This window comes from Erinaceus europaeus, chromosome 4, assembly GCF_950295315.1.
Source record: "Erinaceus europaeus chromosome 4, mEriEur2.1, whole genome shotgun sequence".
Classification (NCBI taxonomy): domain Eukaryota; kingdom Metazoa; phylum Chordata; class Mammalia; order Eulipotyphla; family Erinaceidae; genus Erinaceus; species Erinaceus europaeus.
Window position 1 is genome coordinate 45,009,707 of NC_080165.1, and position 21,761 is coordinate 45,031,467.

The window sequence follows — 21,761 nt, forward strand, 5'->3', positions numbered from 1 at the left end:
CTCAAACTGGGATCCTTACACCAGTCCTTGTGCTTCACATCATGTGCACTTAACCCACTGCACTACTGCCCAACTCCCCTGTCTCTCTCTTTCTCTATCTTCCCCTTCCTTTCAGTTTCTGGCTGTCTTTATCCAACAAATAAATAAATATAATTAGAAAATTTAAAAGAAAAATATTTTTGAAAAGAACACAACTGTACCTGTATAAGTTACCCCTCTTTAATAGTCTAAGGACGCAGCACTTGATGATTCCCACCTCAGAGAAACACATCCTTTATAAAAGATTTCCTTTATGACTTGTATGGTGATAACAAAACTTTTGCTAATAGCATTAATGGCAAAAATCTAACATTTATCCTGACAGGTGGTATTAATGCTAGAGTAGTCAGCCACCTACATTGTGGTAATCTTTAGGAAGAAGATACTGGTTGGCACTGACACTGAGAACTCCAGTATTGATGAGACCTTTTCTTGTCATAAAATAGAGTATTCTCTCCACTTCCTGAACACATCGAATGCGCACAAGACCCCGGACAATGATGTGAGGAATACATTTCTGAGGAGTAAGAGCTTCCTGTGTTTAGAAATAAAACAAAATTGTTAAACAAAGTACCTAAACAACCCTTGCTTCCTCCAAAAGTTAAACTGAGAATTAGCACATTACCCAGCAAGTCCACTCCTATGTAAATTCCCAAACAAAAACGACAGGGGGGGGGGGGAGATAGCATAATGGTTATGCAACCCCTGTACCACCGTAAGTCAGAGCTGATCAGTACTCTGGTGGAAAAACATTTAAACATGACCAGGGTGATAGCTCAATGGTGGTGCACAGTACTTGCATGCATGAGGTTATAGGTTCAATCCTTGGCATTACATATGCCAGAGTTTAACAATGTGCTGATTTTATTCTCTTTCATTAAAAAAAAAAAAGTCCTTAAAAAATTAGTTGAGTGGTTAAGGACATGATTCAGTCAATAAAATGTATACTTTGCAAACCTAAAGTCCCAGGTTTGATTCACAGTACCACATATGAACACAATAATGCTCTGGTTACTCTAATCTTTTAAAAGACTACTGAAAGACTAAAAATTAACTTAAAATTGTTATAGCTGTTGTTGTTGTTGGATAGGACAAAGAGAAAGTGAGAGAGGAGAGGAAGACAAATAGACATCTGCAGATCTGCTTCAGCGCTTAAAAGGTGACCCCCTTGTAGGTGGAGAGCTGGGGGCTTGAACCAGGATCCGTATGCCGGTCCTTGTGCTTTGTGCCTCGTGCACTTAACCCGCTGAACTACTGCCCAACCCGTGAAAACTGAATTCTTATCACAGATAATAACAAATGGGAAACCAATGCAGGAGCTTATTATTATATTTAATTTATTTTAATGAAATATAAAGAAGTAGAGAGACAGAGAGAGACACCAGAGGATTGCTCAGCTCTGACTTATGGTGGTACTGGAAATCAAACCTGGGACCTCACAGTCTCAGGCATAAGAGTCTTTTGCATAACCATTATGCTATCTTCCCAGTCAAGGAACTTATTTTTAAAAAGGAACTGCCTTTCTTTTCTCATGCCAACTTTGGTACATTTCACAGATTCAAGATTAGTGAGGCCAGTGCTGTGGTCATGAAGGTCGAACAGGCACGGACAGAAGCTTCCCTTCTACTTGTCACCAACCTTAGCTGCACTTGAACTGGATCTAACACAGGATGATAACTTCCTACTCAAAGTAGTCAAGAAGCAACATATACCACATTGGTTTGGATTGCTACAGAAGGTTTAAAGAAATATGGATTCATAAAGTTGAAGAAATGAGTTCAGTATCTTCAATTCTTTGAAAGAAATCACGTGTTTTTTTCAATAGTGATATAAGGCAAATTTCAAAAACAAATAACAAATGTGAAAAAAAACTAACTCAAAACTGCTTTTAGAAAGTGTCAGTGTTACAGAAAAATTCTGACCACAATTTTGTTGAATTTTCCACATGTCTAGTGAGCACAAGTCTACTTTAACCTTGCCGAGGAGGAAATGAATAAGTCTACCTTGTAGAAATACTCACCTTCATATAATTCATACAAACCGTACTATTAGCCATAACTTAATCAGGCTATCTCATTCTGAAATCTAATCCACTGAAATACTAGGTTAAAATCAGAATCTCTTTAATCAAGACTACTCTGGCAGTGTTGTAAAATATTCTGCATTGAATGGTCACTCAAATAATTGCAGAAAAATTAGTCAAAAGAAATATAGAGGTCAGGAAAAAATTGTTTAGAAAATTTTATAATCATATTCCCAATTTATCTTTATCCTTTCAATGCAAGTGCTCTTTGAGGTCTCTCATGTTTATTCAATCCTAACATAAAAGCACTGGTCTTGGTTGTCTACAGATATGAAAATGAATATGAATCCCTGCCTCAAAGGGTTTACAGTCCAATCTTTTTTTTTCCCTTTTTTTAATGTTTATTTGTTTCATATGGATAAAGTTTCACATGAGAGAGAAAGCCAGATCAAGCTAAGCCTGGGCTCTACCAGTTGACCTCCTTCCAGGCTGCTTGCAATCCAATCTTTAGTGCTTGCTTTTATTCTTCTTCTGGCATTGCTACCGGTCCTCTCTGAACCCAACTTTTCACATTAAGTTCACTCACTACAGAGTCAAAATTCTCATCATATATAAAGTCATAGTTCTCAGAAACACTTAATCCCAATTTAACAGCATCTGGAGACATTATTGGTTATCACAACTGGGAGATGCTACTAGCAACTAGTGAGTAGAGCCATGTGGCAAAAGACAACCTCCACACAAAGATTTATCTCCAAACATAAACAGTACTGAGGTGAAGAAGTTACAGTCCAAAGGTTCCATCAACAGGTCAAACAACTCCTCTCTTCCAACAACAGTTTCTATCCAAGGGTTAAGGAGATAGCACATTGAGCTACTGCATGGGAGAATTCCCAGGTTCAATCCTTGGCATCACCAACAACCAGTGCAAAGCAATGCTATGGTCAAAAAAAAAAAAAAAAAGTCTTGGGCCAAGAGAAGCACACCTGGCAGAGCAGACACTGAAGTATGCACAAGGACCCAGGTTCAAATCCCTCATACCATACTGGAGTTTTGTACACAACAGGTGCTATGAGGGTTCTCCCCCTCTCTTTTCCTAATTTAGAGGGATATCCCTCTAAATTAGGGAAAACAACAGAGATAGGGGTCTACTTGGAACAGTAGAATTGAGCAAGTGCAAAATCATGCCTTGGCAATAAATAAATAAATAAATAAATGGCTCAGTCCATGTTCTAGCTGCTAACCCACCCTTCACTTACTTTGCAGTTAGTGTACCACAGGGCAAGGATGAGGTTCCTCAAAGCCAGGTACATGGTGGGGTCCCGGGAATACTCTGGGAACTCATAGAGCTCATCCAACTCCATTACATCTGGCCGGACACACAGGGCTTTACCACACTCATTAGGCTGGTAGAAAGGCTGGAAGTACCGGTTCATGCCTGGAACTAAAGACACAAACTGGTAAATCCTACCATCTGGAACTTCCAAATCCAGTATTACAGAGCAAAAACAAAGAAACCCACAAAGCTTAGAGAAGTTCTACTATCTATCATACATAAAAGCTTTCTCCTTCCTCCAACTACTTAGACAAAATATATGTTAAACAAATATGTTTCTCATTCTTCACAAGTCTAATTTCTGTGCTATAGAAATTTTGAAATATTTAATTATGGTAAAAAAAATCACACAACATAAAATTTACCATCATAACCACATTTAAGTATATAGTTCTGTAGTGTTAATTTACTCACATGGTTGGGCAGCAGACCCTTAATTCATGAATATTCCAGAACTGTTTCATCTTGCAAGACTCAAACTGTACATTCACTGAACATTTCCAAGGAGATATATCTTAAAATTTTACTGGAATTGTTCTTATTACAGTGTGATTAGATTCAGAGAAGTAAGTAATAATCATTAATTCTTAATAATCCAAGTAATGGGTAACATTTAGGGGCACAAAATATTCTTAATTCTGTCTCTGTGAGTAAAGAGTTAATAGATAATTGTTTCATATAGCCAGAAAAACGCTACTGAAATTCTATTTTCTAAACCATTTTTAATTTTTTTTTTTAATTTTACTTGACAGGACAGGGAGAACTTGAGAGGAAAGGGGGATGGAGAGGGAGAAGGAGAGGGAGAGGGAGAGAGAGAGAGACCTACTGCACTTGTGAAACCTTCACCTTGCAGATGAAAACCAAGGGCTTGAACCCTAGATCCCTGCTCATGGTAACACTTGTACTTAATCAGGTACGCTACCACCCAGCCCCTTTAACCCACATTAAAACTTTTACAATAAGAACACTGCCTGGTGTCAATTAAATACGATTTTAATGTACTTATATAATAATCTGATATATTATTTAACCATTTCCATATTGTTGGACATTTAAATTTTAATCAGTCATCTCACTATTATAAACACAGATTTACTTGCACTTACCTTTTAAAATTAGTTTTGACCATTTATTTCAATCTACTTCTTTCTTCCCCAACTCGATCCCCCCTACCCCCCACCCCAGGAAGAAGAGGAAGATGGGAAAGAGAATGAGAAGTTCCAGGAACAGCTCTTACCAAGTACAGAGGGGATTGCCTTGGAGTGGTCCAGCTTCCCAGGGCTGGCAGGGGTTGCTGTATTGTGTGTGCTCGTGCAGGAGGGACTCATGCCAACACAGTCGGGGTAGTAGGCACAGAGAAGTGGTGCTGCTACACTGTCTTTCAGCAAAGGAGGTAGTATGAGCATGGAATGCCACCAATGGTTGGAAACTTCTGATACTCTCTAAAATGGGGCAAAGCAAGACCAAAAATGATAATGGTAGATAAGAAATATACATGTAAATGCAGCTGAAGATAGATCATTCTCTTCACAGAAATTTAGAACTAAAAAAATCATTTTCTGAAGCATAAATTGGATCTGGCTATATAGCACGTGGCATTTGCCAGTTTAGGTGGCCAAAGTGTCACAAAGACAAGATCACAAGACTCTTGTAACTGGAGATGTTGCCACTGCTTTCTTATCTGACCAGGCACAAAACATAGCAGTTACTTGATCCTCTGCACCACCATAAGCTAGAGCTGAGCAGTGCTCTGGTAAAAAAACAAACAAACAAACAAAAAACCACAGCAGTTATGTTAAAATCAGAATGCAAATAATTCTGGCAGCTGAAATGTGTTAAAAATCATCAAACTATGGATTCTCACTTTTGGAAGATTCAAGTGGAAATAAGGCCACCAAGTCATCCATGAAAAGCAAGTGCAGGGAGGTCAGACGGTAACACAGTGGGTTAAGCACATGTGGTGCAAAGTGCAAGGACCTCAGGTGTGCAGGTGTCTGTCTTTTTTTTTTTTAATTTTCTTTCTTTCTTTTTTTCTTTTTTTAATATTTATTTTATTTATTTATTCCCTTTAGTTGCCCTTGTTGTTTTATTGTTGTAGTTATTATTGTTGTTGTCATTGTTGGATAGGACAGAGAGAAATGGAGAGAGGAGAGGAAGACAGAGAGGAGGAGAGAAAGAGACACCTGCAGACCTGCTTCACCACCTGTGAAGCGACTCCCCTGCAGGTGGGAAGCCAGGGTTCGAACCGGGATCCTTATGCCGGTCCTTGTGCTTTGCGCCACCTGCGCTTAACCCGCTGCACTACAGCCCGACTTCCGCAAGTGTCTGTCTTTCTCTCCCCTCTCTGCCTTTCCCTCCTCTCCATTTCTCTCTGTCCTATCCAACAGCGACAACATTAATAACAACAATAACTACAACAATAAAAAACAAAGGCAACATAAAGAAAAATAAATAAATATATAGAAAGGAAGGAAGGAAGGAAGGAAAGAAAGGAAGAAAGGAAAGAAAGAAAGAAAGAAAGAAAGAAAGAAAGGAATGAAGGAAGGAAGAAAGGAAAGAAAGAAAGAAAGAAAGAAAGAAAGAAAGAAAGAAAGAAAGAAAGAAAGAAAGAAAAGCAAATGCAAGTATGGCCTTAAAAGTACAGCAAGATAGCAACCTCTTCCTTTTTAATGAAAAGCAATGCAGCTACTCATTTTTTAACTGGCGAGATACCACCACTGTTAGAATTTTCATGATATAGTTATTAGGTTAAAGTCTTAGCAGCCCAATGTGAAGAATTTATTTATTTATTTATTTACTTACTTATTTACCAGAGCACTTTTCAGCTCTGGCTTACGGTGGTGTGGGGGATTAAACCTGGGACTTGGAGCCTCAGGCATGAGAGTCTGTATAACCATTATGTTATCTACCCTCTCTCCCCAATGTAAAGAAATTCATAAAACTTAATGGTCACATATGTACAGAATTTATTGTGGAACAATGAATTGCAGTTTAGAACATATAGAAGTACTCACTAGGTCTTCTGGAAGAGAACAGTGGTCAGCAGAGGTCTCATTCTGCAAAAGAAATCCAAGTGGTAATTAAGTTTACTTATAAGTGTAAGCCTAAGTGTCAGTTTACCTTCAGTAAGACAGCCCTTTCACCTACTCAATGGGCAAAGATGGAGAAGACACATAAGAATGTCCTGGAAATAGCTTGAAGAAATCATGTTAAGTGAAATAAGTCAGAAACAGAAGGATGAATATGGAATGATCTCACTCTCAGGCAGAAGTTGAAAAACAAGATCAGAAGAGAAAACACAAGTAGAACCTGAACTGGAGTTCCTGTATTGCAGCAAAGTAAAAGACTCTGGTGTGTTTACAGTCAACAATATTCATACACCTTTCTCATATTTGGAAGCTACTCTCTTCCCTGATCCAGTTTTCTGGTCCTTTTTCCAGCCATGATATCATTACCCCAGACAATAATTAGGATCCACCTGCATATCAGATTTCAGGCTTAGGGGAAAAAAAAAAAACTAGTATAGCCACAGGCCCTTTGGAATATAACTAAAATATGCCTACTAGCTATCTACAGAACGAGACCCTCCCAACTCTTCATATGCACTATTCCAGCCTTTAAGTTCCTAGTCAACAACTTGTTTGGCTTTTTATATTAATTCTCTTTTCAGCCACCAGGTTCCAGATGCTAGCATGATGCCAAGCAGACTTCCCTGGACAGACAACCCCATCAATAGGTCCTGGAGCTCTGCTTCCCCAGATCCCTTCCCCACTAGGGAAAGAGAGAGACAGGCTGAGAGCACGGATCGACCTGTCAATGCCCATGTTCAGAGGGGAAGCAATTACAGAAGTCAGACCTTCAACCTTCTGCATCATTACCTTGAGTCCATATTCCTAGAGGGTTAAAGAATCAGAAAGCTATCAGGGGAGGAGATGGGATACAGAGTTCTGGTGGTGGGAACTGTACTCCTCTTATCCTAGGTTTTGCCAATGTTTCCTTTTTATAAATAAAAAAATTTTTTTTTTTTAAAGGCACACTGTACCAACCACAGCAGACTGCTAATTGCCCAAATACATTCAATTCACCTCTTCCTCTTTACACGATCCTGGCTTTGCCACTGTTTTTTTATTCTTTTTTTTTTTTAATCTATTTTTTGAGAGAGTAAATAGAAGAACACTCATCTCTGGTATATAGTAGTGAAACTGATACTTCAGACACCTATGCTTTAACACACTGAACTATCTCCTGAGCCACAAGATCCTGATTTTGTTTAATACTATGACCTGCTCAGTTATAAATTATTTTCTTCCTCTGTCCCTATGATTGTTGAGAATAGTGACATGATCCTGCTCTAACCAATGAGATGAAAACGGGCATCTACTATTTGAACTTGCAGGAAAAGTTTCTGTTTTCCCAATAAAAGAAAAAAAGATTCAGTTGACATAGTTTTCTTGCCTTTTTCCTTACCCCTCTTTTTTCTCCTTAGAATTTTAATATGGCATCTGACAGTACAGCTGCCTCTTGTGTTAGAACCATCTTGTGATGGAATCATCTTATGACAAAAGTAGAAAATATAAGGAAACAATCTTGGGCAACTACACCAATGGTGAACAGACTATTTCCCTGAGAGCTTATTTGGAGGTTCTAGCAGGGGAGCGCAGCTACTCGTATACCCTCGACCGAAGAAGACCGGTCCGTCTCTATTTGGGGAAGGCCATCCTCTTCGACCGAGCACACAGCTTCGGGAGGGATGCACATGGAGTGGTGAGGGAGGAAGGGGACACCCGCCTAGCCAGCCAGATCAGCCGAATCAATCCTGGCAATCAATGCGGTGACAGATGTCGCACCCAGATCACCCTCACATCCCAAACTATTTCCAAGCTGCTTATAATGAGAAAAAAAACCACTGAATTTGTTAAGTCACTGTAGATGATAGAATGACCAATACAATAACAGAAACACATAAACCATTACCATTAACAATTAAATCTATCAATCATTTCAAAAGGAAAACCTCAGAACATACCTTAACAACAGAATTTGGCTTCGTGCCACATCGGTAGGTCCTTGCTATTTGTGAAGTAAGCTGGATTTCCTTGGTTAGTTGCCTCCATTTTCCACACTCAGGTTTTGTGCACTGAACCTAGACAGGAAATAATAAAGAAAGGTCAGTGGCTGTGCTCATCTTGAGCTAATATTTCTATTCTCATCTCATTTTGCCATCTTCTTCACATAATTTTATCAACTTATAGATACTTCTAGGTACCTTTTTATCTCCACTGTATCACTGCTACCTATATAAACTACTTTTCCCCATCAGAATAATTTCTGATTCACAGTTTAGCTCAGGTACCAGAAAAAGAGTATAGGAGATCTGAGTATTATTATAAGGAAGGTTTTTCTGTTCTAAACTTTAAAAAAATGATCAGAGTTAAATAGCTTTAGTCAGTCAAAAAATATGAATAGTAATTGAAATGTGGTAAAGTAGATTGAGTCCTAAAATAGTAACATGTCCCTGGTGAAAAATTGGTAAAACTCAAAATCAGTCACGGGGTTATTATTGCTGTAACAGTGATAATCGTGGTATGTTGGATGATAACAGTAGGACAAGCTAGGTGAAAGATATATGAGAGTCTCTTTTTTTTTCCTCCGGCTCCCCACCTGCAGGGGAGTTGCTTCACAGGTAGTGAAGCAGGTCTGCAGGTGTCTATCTTTCTCTCATATGGGAGTCTTATATACTATCCTTGCAACTTTTCTGTACATTTTAATTATTGAAAAAGGAAAATTTTATTTTAAAAAATTGCAGATATTGGATCCAGGTGGTTGCACACCTGGTTGAGCACACATTATAAAAGCTCAGATTTATAATTCATAATATCAAATATATTAGCAAGTCACTTATTAAATGATAGTGTATTTATAGTCTATCTATGGAAAATAAGTAAATATGTAGCTTATATATTTACTCTCTCTTTTTTTTTTTAAAGAAAATACTGCTTAGTTCTGACTAACGGTGGTGCCAGAGACTGAACCTGGAACCTTGGAGTCTCAAGTATGAAAGTCATTTCACATAACAATTATGCTATCTCCCTAGCCCTAAATACCTTTTCAAAAGAAGACTGAATGGAAAATATTATAAAGCTAAATTAATAATAATAAAAAGCTACCTAAAAATTATATACAAAGTATTATATAAAACTTAATCAGGGTGTAAGGGAGATAGCATAAGATAAGAAAATGAACAACAAGCTCCACCCACTCCTTTAGTATAGTCTTATATGTATATTTTAAATACACATATAAGACTATGTACAAAAAAAATGGGGAGTCGGGCAGTAGTGCAGCAGGTTAAGCACATGTGGCGCAAAGCACAAGGACCAGCATAAGGATCCTGGTTCGAGTCCCCGGCTCCCCACCTGCAGGGGAGTCACTTCACAAGCTGTGAAGCAGGTCTGCAGGTGTCTGTCTTTCTCTCCTCCTCTCTGTCTTCCCCTCCTCTCTCCATTTCTCTCTGTCCTATCTAACAATGACGACATCAATAACAACAACAATAACTACAACAACAATGAAAAACAACAAGGGCAACAAAAGGGAAAATAAATAAATATTTAAAAAAATTTTTAAGTTTTGAAAAATCATGACATGTACTACTATGAGCAATGGGTATCACCAGCTAATGGTTTTAAGTCTTCTATACATTATGCTGAATAATTTGCATTTTTTACTCACAAAAATTAAAATGTGACTTGCTTTAATAATCAAAGAAAGAATAATAGAATAACAGTTTCCTTAAAATCTAGCGTCTTCATCTATTTCTCTTATCTTTTGCTCCATAAATATTTTTTATAATAGTAGAATTTTATCTTCTTTACCCAGTAGGGGAGCTGCTGGTCTGCCATAAAAGCTTTGGGACTTGGTTCAGTTTTTCCATTGCTAGTCCAGATTTTTTTCCATGTATTGTATTTGTCATACCCATCCTTATGGCTAAAAAAAAAAAAGAAAAAGAAACATTTCAAACTATAAGTTAACTAGGCTTTCAAAATGGGAGACGAGGTTAGTAAATCTTATGTAAAGAACTGAACTAGTCATATTTTAAGGAAGGGGGACATCATTACAAAGTTCATCTTTCCAGCACCAGCTAGCTGTCAACATGTTCCCCCAGATCCTTGGAGCCCTCTTCCTATGCATGGCTCCAGAATTACAAAGCAGTACCTTGGCTTTTCCAAACTTGCCATCTAAAGAAAGCTGATGGCTGCTATTTTTTAAATGTTTAGCATATACATATAAAAGCACACACTTAAACTATCAATTCTAAACTAGTGTCAAAGCTCTGACAATTGTAGTCAGCACAGGAAAAGATGCCATACTGCAATCATTCAGTAAGCCTGGGGTTTCTGTCTCAATCATCTGAACCCCTCAGCCTCTTTCCCACCATATCCTGCCATATAACACTCTCCCTCAGTGATCTAACAAACCTTCTATAGTAATGGTCAAAGCATTCGTTACAGAAGTGCTCCCCACAGGAGAGGTGATACCATCGGGATGTGTAGCCATTTTTTGCACATCTGAAAAACAGTAAAAATATGTAACTTTAGCAAATTAGTAAACATTTAGTCTTTTCAAACATTTGTGAAGCCTCTCCTATGAGCACAATTTACATTATCTCCACTTAGAATCCTAACCACCAGGAGCTATCTCCAGGAGAAACAGGACAGATGACTAAAACAGGTGGAAAGAGATGGTGAGGACACTCAGACCAACAATATTGACCTCATCTGGATGCTTGTTCATCTGGCTTAGGAGTTTTATCAAGGTGTTCTGTTGTTATAGTTAAGTTTTTTTGACATGAAACAAGAAATGCCAATATGCCTACTGCCAGTATCAATAATGAAAAGAGAATGGATCTAGCCAGTCAGAATTTGACCATCAAGAAGGAAATCTGGCATATATATTTATATATATCCAGTCAATGCAGTAAACAAATAAAATATAGCATCACTGTGGACACTAACACCACCACCTCTTTGTTTTTATTTATGCATGTCTGTATTTATTTATTGCCTCTAGGATTATCGCTGAGGCTTGATGCCTACACTATGAATCTTCTGCTCCTTGCAGCCATTTTTTCTTTTTATTTGATAGGACGGAGAGAAATGGAGAGAGATGGGGAAGACAGGCAGGGGGAGAGAAAGATAGACACCTGCAGACCTGCTTCACTGCTTGTGAAGCGACTCCCCTGCAGGTGGGGAGCCAGGGACTCTAACCAGGATCCTTGCACTGGTCCTTACACTTCATATTATGTGTGCTTAATCCGATGTACCACCACCTGGACCCCACCTCTTTGTATTTAAAAAATACAAATATATATATATATATATATATGTATATATTTTGTTGTTGTTTGTTTGTTTGTTTTCTAGGCCTCATTAACTCTTAAGTGTTAATTGAGGATTTTTCTCCAGAAGTGAAAATGTATGTCTGGGTAATCCCAATAAGAAATGGCAAGAATGCAGTTAGCTATACAGTTTCAATGAGACCTGAATGTACCTGCTCTAAAGAGGAGGTATATGAGGAAGAACAGATACCTGTTCTGGGAAGCAGACATACACTGCTCTCCACAATGGAACTCAAAGGTTCTCTCTCTTAAATCATTATTCCTTACCCTGCCCCACCCTCCAACATCAGGAGGGCACAGCTATGTTTTGTTTGTTTCTTTGTTTTGTCTCTAGGGCTATCGAGGTTCAGTGGCAGCACTACAAATCCACTGCTCCTGGAGGCCTCCCCACCCCCCCACCCCCCATTTTATTGAATAGGACAGGGAGAAATTGAGAGGGGAGATGTAGAAGGGAGAAAGACACCTGCAGACCTGCTTCACTGCTTGTGAAGCAGCCCCACCCCAACTCCCACTGCAGGTGAGGAGATGGGGGTTCGAATCGGGATCCTTGCATGGATCCTTGTGCTTTGTACTATGTGCACTTAACCCACTTTGCCACCACCCGGCCCCCCACAGATATGGTTAATTGGACCTGAGGACACTAATCAGCCACTGTGTAGAACTGATAAGACTACATCTAATAAAAGGAACCTATGCAAGAAGAATGGCAATATTTATATTGTTAACTGATTTCCAGTACCATGTATCTTTAGGAAAACTATCTCTAAGGAGAACATGACCATAAAAATTCCCTCAAAAGTAGGAATATGAAGTCAAGATAAGACCTTTCAGAAGCACTTGCAAAGCACACAGGGCACGCTGCTGTACACCCCGCCTTTTCACATTTCCTGTATTTCTTCTCTGATCCACCATCTTCATCCTCATCTGTTATCTCAGTTGCTTTTTTCTTTGCCTGAGGAAGAAACCAGTTCAGGTTAAGATTTCATGGGTATGGTCAAAGACAGAGGTGACAGATTCACTCCTGAAATCGCTTCTCTGAGATAGGAAGAGCTGTAAAAATGAAGGTGATCAATATCCTATCAGTTTAGGGGATGACAACACAGGAATTCCCTTGAGACTTTATTGTGCAAGTAATTCAACAACTTGTCAGAAATATAGAAACAGCACTTTATGAATAATAACTAGGGCTCAGTGAGTAGAATGCAGGACTTGGATACTTGAGCAGAGTAATGCTCTGGTGTATCTGTGTGTGTGTGTGTGTGTGTGTGTGTGTGTGTGTGTGTGTGTCTCATTAAATGAACAAATCTTAGAAAAACTAATAAATCAAATACATGTGAAAGATTTAGGAAAAAGATGTATTGATCAAAATAAAAAGCCACTCTCCTTTTTTTTATAATTTCACTTGAGGTATTTTCATATGATAGAGAAGCTGGGGGGCCAGGCGGTGGTGCACTTGGTTGAGCACACATGTCACAATGTGCAAGGACCCAGGTTCGAGCCCCCAGTCCCCACCTGCAGGGGGAAAGCTTTGCAAGTGGTAAAGCAGTGATGCCAGTGTCTCTCTGTCTCTCTCCCATTTCCTTTTTTAATTTTTTTTATATTATCTTTATTTATTGGGTAGAGATAGCCAGAAATCAAGATGGGAGGGGAAGATACAGAGGGAGAGAGAGAGAGAGAGACACCTGCAGTCCTGTTTGACTACTCATGAAGCTTTCCCCCTGCAGATGGGGACCAGGGGCTCAAACCTGGGTCCTTTTGCACTGTGACATATGCTCTCAACCAGGTGCACCACTACCCAGTCCTTCTCTCTCCCATTTCTATCGCCCCCTTCCCCCTCGATTTCTGGCTGTCGCTATCCAATAAATAAATAAATAAAGACAATAAAATTAAAGAGAGAGAGAGAGAGAAGCTGGACTAATACTCCAGTGCATTTGTTTCTAGAGATCAAAATGGGAGGCTTAGATATGAAAATTCTGTGCTCTATCAGTTGAGTTATTCCACAATTTTTTCTTTTCTTTCTTAGACCAGCTATATACTCTAAATACTACAGATTTTAATTTTTTTAATGGAAGTGGGGGTTAATGGCTTATTGTATAATTGTTGAATCATCGGTGAAATTTCTCATCTCACCATAACAGGTGTCTGTAAAACACTCTCTCCTCGAGCCTCGGCTCTTTCCCATCATTATACACCAGGGCCCCAACATCTGCCTAGGCCCCTCCTCCCACTCAGCAGCCCACCTCAGAATCATTTGGTTTGGTGTAGCACCAAAGAAAATACTACAGTTTTTTTAAAACTAGAAAAATCCTAGAAAAAGAATTACAGGGGGTCAGGCAGTGGCACACCTGGTTAAGCACACACATTACAGTGCACAAAGCCCCTGATCCCCACCTGCAGGGGGGAAAGCATCATGAGTGGTAAAGTAACACTATAGGTATCTCTCTTCCTCTGTATCGCCACCTTATCTTTCAATTTCTCTGTCTCTATCCAAAAATAAAATAAATAAGTGAAAATTTTAAAAAAGAAAAATAACTACAGCATCTAATATTTTTTCTTTAAAAACAAAAGCCCTGGGAGTTGGGCAGTAGCGCAGCGGGTTAAGCGCACGTGGCGCAAAGCGCAAGGACCACAGTTAAGGATCCCGGTTCCAGCATCTGGCTCCCCACCTGCAGGGGAGTTGCTTCACAAGAGGTGAAGCAGGTCTGCAGGTATCTATCTTTCTCTCCCCGTCTCCCCCTTCTCCCTCCATTTCTCTCTCTCCTATCCAACAACGACATCAACAACAATAAAAACAACATGACCAACAAAAAGGAAATAAATAAATAAATATTTTTTTAAAAGCCCCACAAATATGACTACAAGTCATCCACCAATGGAAGCCAGCCAAATATAAGCTAATATCCAAATTTCAACAGCAAGCTAGGCATCATCTGGCCTTAGCATATATTATGGTGGCAACCATGTAAGTGATTCTCTGAACACCACAAGATGATTCACATACTACACTTTTATCTTTAAAATTTCTTACATTGGGGGGTTGAGCGGTAACACAGTGGGTTAAGCACACATGGTGCGAAGCGCAAGGATCGGGGTTCAAGCCCCCGGCTCCCCACCTGCAGGGAGTCACTTCACAGGCGGTGAAGCAGGTCTGCAGGTGTCTGTCTTTCTCTCCCCCTCTGTCTTCCCCTCCTCTTTCCATTTCTTTCTGTCCTATCCAACAACAAGGACATCAACAACGACGACAATAACTAAAACAATAAAAAAAACAAGGGCAACAAAAGGGGGAAAAAATTCCTTACATCATATAACACACACTAGTTTTCTATACTTAACCACTTATCACACTATATTATGATTGTCCAGGGAGTAAATCTCTCCATTAGAATGCAAGTCTCTTGAGGACTAGAATTGTTATCTCTTCATGTCTGATTCTCTAGTCCCAATCATTATAATTTTGTTTGCTTAAAAACAAAAGTATTTAGTGGCCCATGAGGTGGTATGGTGGCTAGAGAGCTAGAATTAAAAGCATCAAGTCAAGTCCCAAGTTTGAACTGCAGCATCAAATGTGCCAGAGTGGTGCTCTGGTTCTCATTCTCTCTCCCTCCCCCATTTATAAATAAATATTTTTAAAAGTCCTGAATAAACAAATGAATAATACCTGTCTACCGGAGCTCCTCAAAGGAAGGCTATCTGGTGAATGATCAAAAGATGCTTTTTTCTTTGTCCTTCCCCTTAGGGTTGCCATTGTTTTGGAACACCTGCATACAAAAAAAAAAAATTAAACCAATAAATATTAGCATCTGTTAACAACTTCAACACTCTTAAGAAAAATGATGTCATTTAGCAGTTAGACTTTGATAGAAAGCCAATATTTTCAAGTGACATGGTATCTTGAATCTTTAACGTTCTCACATATAAAATGAGCACAAGAACGCACCGCAGCATGGAGGTGAACAATGAATGCTCACTGAATGTTCAGTATGTAAGCATGCAACAAATGGTATCCACAGTAGTACGTATTAAATATATTTAAAAATACACAAAAAAGAGAAACAGACCACATGAATTACACTATTATTTACAAGATTCTGTGGGTTAAAAATCCTATTTGTCTATTATGTTCTGTTATAAATTATGTAATATAATCATGCAACAAATGTTATCCACTAGTAGTATGTATTAAATATATTTAAAAATACAAAAAAATGAGAAACAGATCACATGAATCACACTATTATTTACAAGATTCTGTGGGTTAAAAATACTATTTGTCTATTATGTTCCGTTATGAATTTTTACCTCTTGGTATACTTCAAAAAGCAAAACAAAACCAGGGAGTCTGGCGGTAGCGCATCAGGTTAAGCGCGCGTGACACAAAGCGCAAGGACCGGCCTAAGGATCCCATTCAAGCCCCCGGCTCCCCACCTGCAGGGGGGGTCGCTTCACAAGCGGTGAAGCAGGTCTGCAGGCGTCTTTCTCTCCCCCTGTACTCCCCTCCTCTCTCCATTTCTCTCTGTCCTATCCAACAACGACGACATCAACAGCAACAATAATAACTACAACAATAAAACAAGGGCAACAAAAGGGAATAAATAAATAAATAAATAAATAAGAAAGTAAAAAAAATCAGTAATACTTTCTCCACATAAAGTCCAACAAAGAAATCTTTAAAAAATTGTATTATCTTCCCCACCTGCAGGGGAGTCGCTTCACAAGCAGTGAAGCAGGTCTGCAGGTGTCTCTCTTTCTCTCTCCGTCTGTAACTTCCCCTCCTCTCTCCATTTCTCTCTGTCCTATCCAACAACGACATCAGTAGCAACAACAATAACTACAACAATAAGACAACAAGGGCAACAGAAGAGAAAAATAAATAAATTTTAAAAAGAGCAAAAAAATTGCATTGTCTTTATTTATTGGATAGAGACAGCCAGCTATCAAAAGGGTAGTAGTGGGAGATAGGGAGGACGAGAAAGTAAGGCCGGGCGGTGGTACACCAGGCTAAGTGTACATAGTACAAAGTGCAAAGTCCCAGGCAAGGATCTGGGTTTGAGCACCCGCTCCCTCCCTGTAGTGGGAGGAGCTGGGGGGGTCACTTCATAAGTGGTGAAAGGGGTCTGCAGGTGTCCAGCTTTCTCTCTCCCTATCATCCCCTCCCCTCTCAACCTCTCCATCCTATCCAATAGGAAAAAAAAACATGGCCACCAGGAGCAGTGGATTCGTGGTGCCAGAACTGAGCCCCAGAGATAACCCTGGAGGCAAAAAAAAAAAGAGGGAGAGAGACATCAGCAGCACTGCTTCACCTCACCACTCATGAAGTTTTCTCCCTGCAGGTAGGCACTTGAACCCAGGTCCTTGAGCACTAAGTACCACCACCCTGCCCCATGAATAAATCTCAAGTACACTGTTAAGTCATGACTGAATTCAGGAATTTGCGTTAGTCTTCTAGTAAAAAAAAAATCTTTTGAGTTCTCAAGCTTACCTAATAACTGGATAGTGAAAGAAATATTCAAAACCAAAAGTCTACAAAAATAGTACATAACATCCATGAAATATTAAGAGCTATCAGATTAGTATTTTTCAATTAAATCAGACAAGAAATAAAAAATTGTTTAGCTTAAGTATCTGAGATAATACATAGGTTCACACATATCTTCCCCATCTTATATTTACTTCACACATATACATACACTAACACAAAAGAACTGGTTGGAAAAAAAAAAAGATCTATAGATAAGCAACTTGAAAGTGGGAAAGTGTTATGCTAAGATACAAATTCCACAAAATTAATTATAAATTTGAAGAAAAGCTTTGAGGGGCTTGTAATCCAGTTGTTTCCTATTTAGGAATCATACTAATATCATACAAGAATTTTTCATGAATTATTAGTATCAGGTGTATTTTTTTTTTTAATGGAACCAGGACGTCATGTATATGTACTATCATTGTTCCAGGTCCCGTTTTCCTTCAGACATAGCCCCTCCCATGTAGTGCTGGAGACTTGAGCTAGAGGACTGTGCATGAAAAGGCATGTGCCCTATCTGGAACTGTCCCTCCATTTCACATGAGAAAAATTTAAATCTGCCACTTACATCAGCTTTAAAAAATCTTGGCACCAAAGTCATAGATGATTTTCATTTGACTCAGTCTTCCCTTTCTGAGAAGCAATATCATGCTAGCAATAAACACATAAACCCTGTACGTAGTATTAAGTGTATTATAATTCTTTAAGTATTACATTGTCATTTAGTATTTAAGAACTCATTATTAAATAAAGTACTAACAATGTTAAAACTAATACTAGTTCTTACCTATATTTGCTATACCCACAGAAGGCTTTCTGGATCATGCAGTGTGGGACTATGTGGAAGTTTGGTAGAGCTTAGGGAAGCTCCCCCCATCTTCACGGATGGAGGTCTGAAAAGATACCTCTCTTGTTAGCCTCTCTCCACAGAGATGAGCAAAGAGACAAAAGTCTATCAGACTCAGCTTTCCTCTGTAAGACTGCTGCTTCACAGAGAGCCTACATCCCCCTCCACCCCGTTGTCAGGCAAATGGTTGCACTCACTCAAAGTTCACACATTCCACTTCACCTTTTGATCACAAAGGAAGAGCACATCCTGTCACAAACTCCTAACACTGGACAAGTGAAAAGCCCCCCAAGACCTTATTTCTTGGAGCCCTTTTGATGTCTTTAAAGCCTTGTTCTTCCTTCTCTATCTCACCTTACTGGTTCAACCCCTATTCTTCTCTCAAATGCCTTTGGATAATTAAATGCCTGCATCAGGAGACTAATTGTATTGATCTTTATATATCAACTCTCATCATACCAGCCCCTGCCATAGGGGCATGCTGACCTTTAAGAAACCTGTGAATTTTGTATGTGAAAATTGTTCTTTGTCTAGCCTTCTATATCAACCCAAACCCTCCCCCCAATAAAGGAGTGTTCGTACCAGAATCCTCCCCGAGTTTCTTTCTTTTCGCGCAGTCTCTTGAACTGGTGATGGAAATTCGGTAGTTTACCTTTCTAGCTGAGAACCACCCACCCGAGTTCCAACAATGCAGTATTTCCAAACTGCTGTTAAATCTAATCTCTTTTTACAAAACGTATACCCCACATTTGGGGGGGGAACGATGCCAGGAATCAAAACGAGGACCTCATACAATCCATGTAGCACACATTCTAACATTCTACCACTGAACCAGAGTCCCTGGCTCCAATGCCACCTTATTCTTAAAATGAATACGGCAGAAAATGAATATGGCATATGTAAATATATACTTGTTATGCCATCACATATAAATAATATGTATGGCATATATAAGTACTGGAGCTAAAATATTTTAGTTCATTATAGTTTAGAAACATAAATAAATTCAGTACAGGGAGTCCGGCGGTAGTGCAGCGAGTTAAGCCCACGTGGTGTGAAGCGCAAGGACCGGTGTAAGGATCCTGGTTTGAGCCCCCGGAACCCCACCTGCAGGGGAGTCGCTTCACAGGCAGTGAAGCAGGTCTGCAGGTGTCTTTCTCTCCCCCTCTCTGTCTTTCCCTCCTTTCTCCATTTCTCTCTGTCCTATCTGGGAACAACAACATCAATAACAACAATAATGATAAACACAACAATGATTAAAAAAACAAGGGCAACAACAAAAAAAGGAAAATAAATAAAATATTAAAAAAAAATAAATTCAGTACATTCACACAACATTTGATCCTGTCACCTAAGGAGAAGCATTTCCAGATGAAAGTATAGTTTATAGACATTTCATTAACCATTTTAATCTAACTGCATTCTATAAAGAATGTATTTAAATAAAGGAAAATACTTTCAAGACATGGTAACAGAGAAATTCAAAGCATTAGCTACGAAAGCCACTATTAAATGTGTTATCAAAGGATAAATGTGGAAGTTTTAGGAGCAGTACATTTCACATTTATACATTTAACAGTTATGCAACCGAATCCTTTTCCACCTGTAATTTCTGTATCTTCATTATTGCTGTGTTCTTGAATTTTAAGACACAGGGGGAAAAAGTTAAGGTTGTTAACTGTAGTTAATTTGCTTTTAAATCCAACCTGAGAATTTCTTGTCAAAATGGCACTGAAACAAATGAATGTATTGAGTGTGATTAAATGAATTAACACACTTAACTTTAAATATAACCAATTTGTTTTCAATTCTACATTTTATTTTTTATTTACTTATTTCAGGTAGAGACAGAGACACTGAGAGGGATGGGAAAGAAAGAGACACCTGCAGCACTGTTTCACCTTTTGTAAAGCTTTCCCCCTGCCAGTGGAGAACAGGGCTTGAACCTGAGTCCTTGGGCACTGTAATGCATGTGCTTAACCAGATGTGCCACCACCCAGCCCCCTCAATATGATTTTATAAGCATGTTTCTTCCCAATTTTAAATCCATCGCTTTAACTTTCTTTTGGTGTGGCAAAAGAGGAAAAGAATTTTTTTTAAGTAAGTATTTAAACATACTCATGCTTAAATTTGTTTTATTAATTGTCAGGCCTATTATTCTAAAGTAATTTCTTAATTAATATAGAATTTATTAAAATGTTAATAAAAAGATTCCAAGCTATAACAAAATATATAGTGAAGTCAGTATACTTTTCAAAAATGGGACAAACGACTAGAAACGACCTTCGAGGAAACAGAAACAGAAATTTCCATTTGGGTCGCTTAAAGTAAAGCAGTATTAGCACTTCACTGCACCCAGACTAATCAAATTCCTCCAAATAATAGATTTAGATCAATTGCCTGAATGTTTCTGTTGATTACTTTCTCTTCCTGGAAGATAATTAATTATTGGTGGTATTTATCACATGTGCCTTTTGTAAAACAAACAAACAAACAAACAAACAACCTTTCTTGTACTAAAGTAGAGGAAGAGAAAAAAAAACTTGGAGAATTCTTGAGTTGCGTCCGCTTAGATGGTTTAGGGGAATCTTGCCAATTGAAAAGGTCTGTGCAGTCTTACCCGCTCAACCGTGGAAGCCTGGGCCTCTGTTTGGCAATGTTCCACATCACTGAACCCCAACTTTCTTTTTTCTATTTTTATTTATTTATTTTCCCTTTTGTTGCCCTTTTTGTTGTTGTTGTTGTTGTTGTCGATGTCCTCGTTGTTAGATAGGAAAGAGAAATGGAGAGAGGAGGGGAAGACAGAGAGGGGGAGAGAAAGACACCTGCAGACCTGCTTCACCACCTGTGAAGCGACTCCCCTGCAGGTGGGAAGCCGGGGGGGCTCGAACCCAGATCCTTAGGCCGGTCCTTGCGCTTCCCACCACGTGCACTTAACCCACTGCTACGGCTCAACTCCCAGAACCCCAACTTTCTACAGCTGGGGCAGTTGCGTCTTTCTTCCTCTTCCACCCGCCAGCTGCTGGGCTGTTGACTAACAACAGCTACCGCGGTATGGCAGCCCCCATCGGGTCCACAGTCCCCAAGGAGTTACCCCAGCAACCAGGCAAAGCCGGCCGTGTGTGTCTCCACGCTTGGGGGCTGAGCCGGAGACTCGCTGCAGCTCCAGGGCTGTGCGGGATCCTCGCGGCCACCCCAGTGGCCGGGAAGGACGAGCAAGGGAATTTCTACTCTCCGGCAGGCAATGCCTCCCTCCCTCACTCCCAGCCACAGCGGAACACTCCCAAGTGACAGACAGGGCTCCGACAACCCTCCGTGCCAGTTGCAGCCCTCTGGGTTTTCCGAAAAGCTTTGCAGTCCTCGTCGGAAGCCGGAGAGGTTAAACCCTCCAGGAGCTCACCTTTGTGCTGAAGAGGTGCAAAGGGTCTCGGCGAGAAGGCAGGGCTATATAGAAAACCAGACACTGCGGGGGGCGGGGTGGTTAGGAGAGACTCGCCACGCCGCGAGGAGGGTCGGGGAACACAGTCGCCGAAGCACCTCAGTCCGGGAATTTCCCCTTTCCTGGGACAAGATCCTCCCAGCCACCCACCCGCACGCACA

At 39.6% G+C, this 21,761-nt stretch overlaps 1 protein-coding gene across 2 annotated transcripts in view; it reads right to left on the reverse strand.

Moving 5' to 3' along the window:
- KDM1B (lysine demethylase 1B) overlaps positions 1–21,761 on the reverse strand; it is a 45,923-nt gene that overhangs the window by 23,803 nt on the left and 359 nt on the right. Inside the window, exons 1-10 of one of the 2 annotated variants that reach the window (XM_016195297.2) lie at positions 21,562–21,733; positions 15,452–15,551; positions 12,618–12,745; positions 10,874–10,963; positions 10,271–10,382; positions 8,425–8,541; positions 6,413–6,454; positions 4,636–4,840; positions 3,322–3,506; positions 398–574 (exon numbers count right to left, since the gene is read on the reverse strand). In XM_016195297.2, the coding sequence (XP_016050783.1) occupies positions 398–574; positions 3,322–3,506; positions 4,636–4,840; positions 6,413–6,454; positions 8,425–8,541; positions 10,271–10,382; positions 10,874–10,963; positions 12,618–12,745; positions 15,452–15,538 (1,143 nt within the window). In that variant the 5' untranslated portion in view covers positions 15,539–15,551; positions 21,562–21,733. Of the gene's footprint in view, positions 1–397; positions 575–3,321; positions 3,507–4,635; positions 4,841–6,412; positions 6,455–8,424; positions 8,542–10,270; positions 10,383–10,873; positions 10,964–12,617; positions 12,746–15,451; positions 15,552–21,561; positions 21,734–21,761 lie in introns of those variants that run through there. The other variant, XM_016195296.2, reaches the window with a different exon arrangement.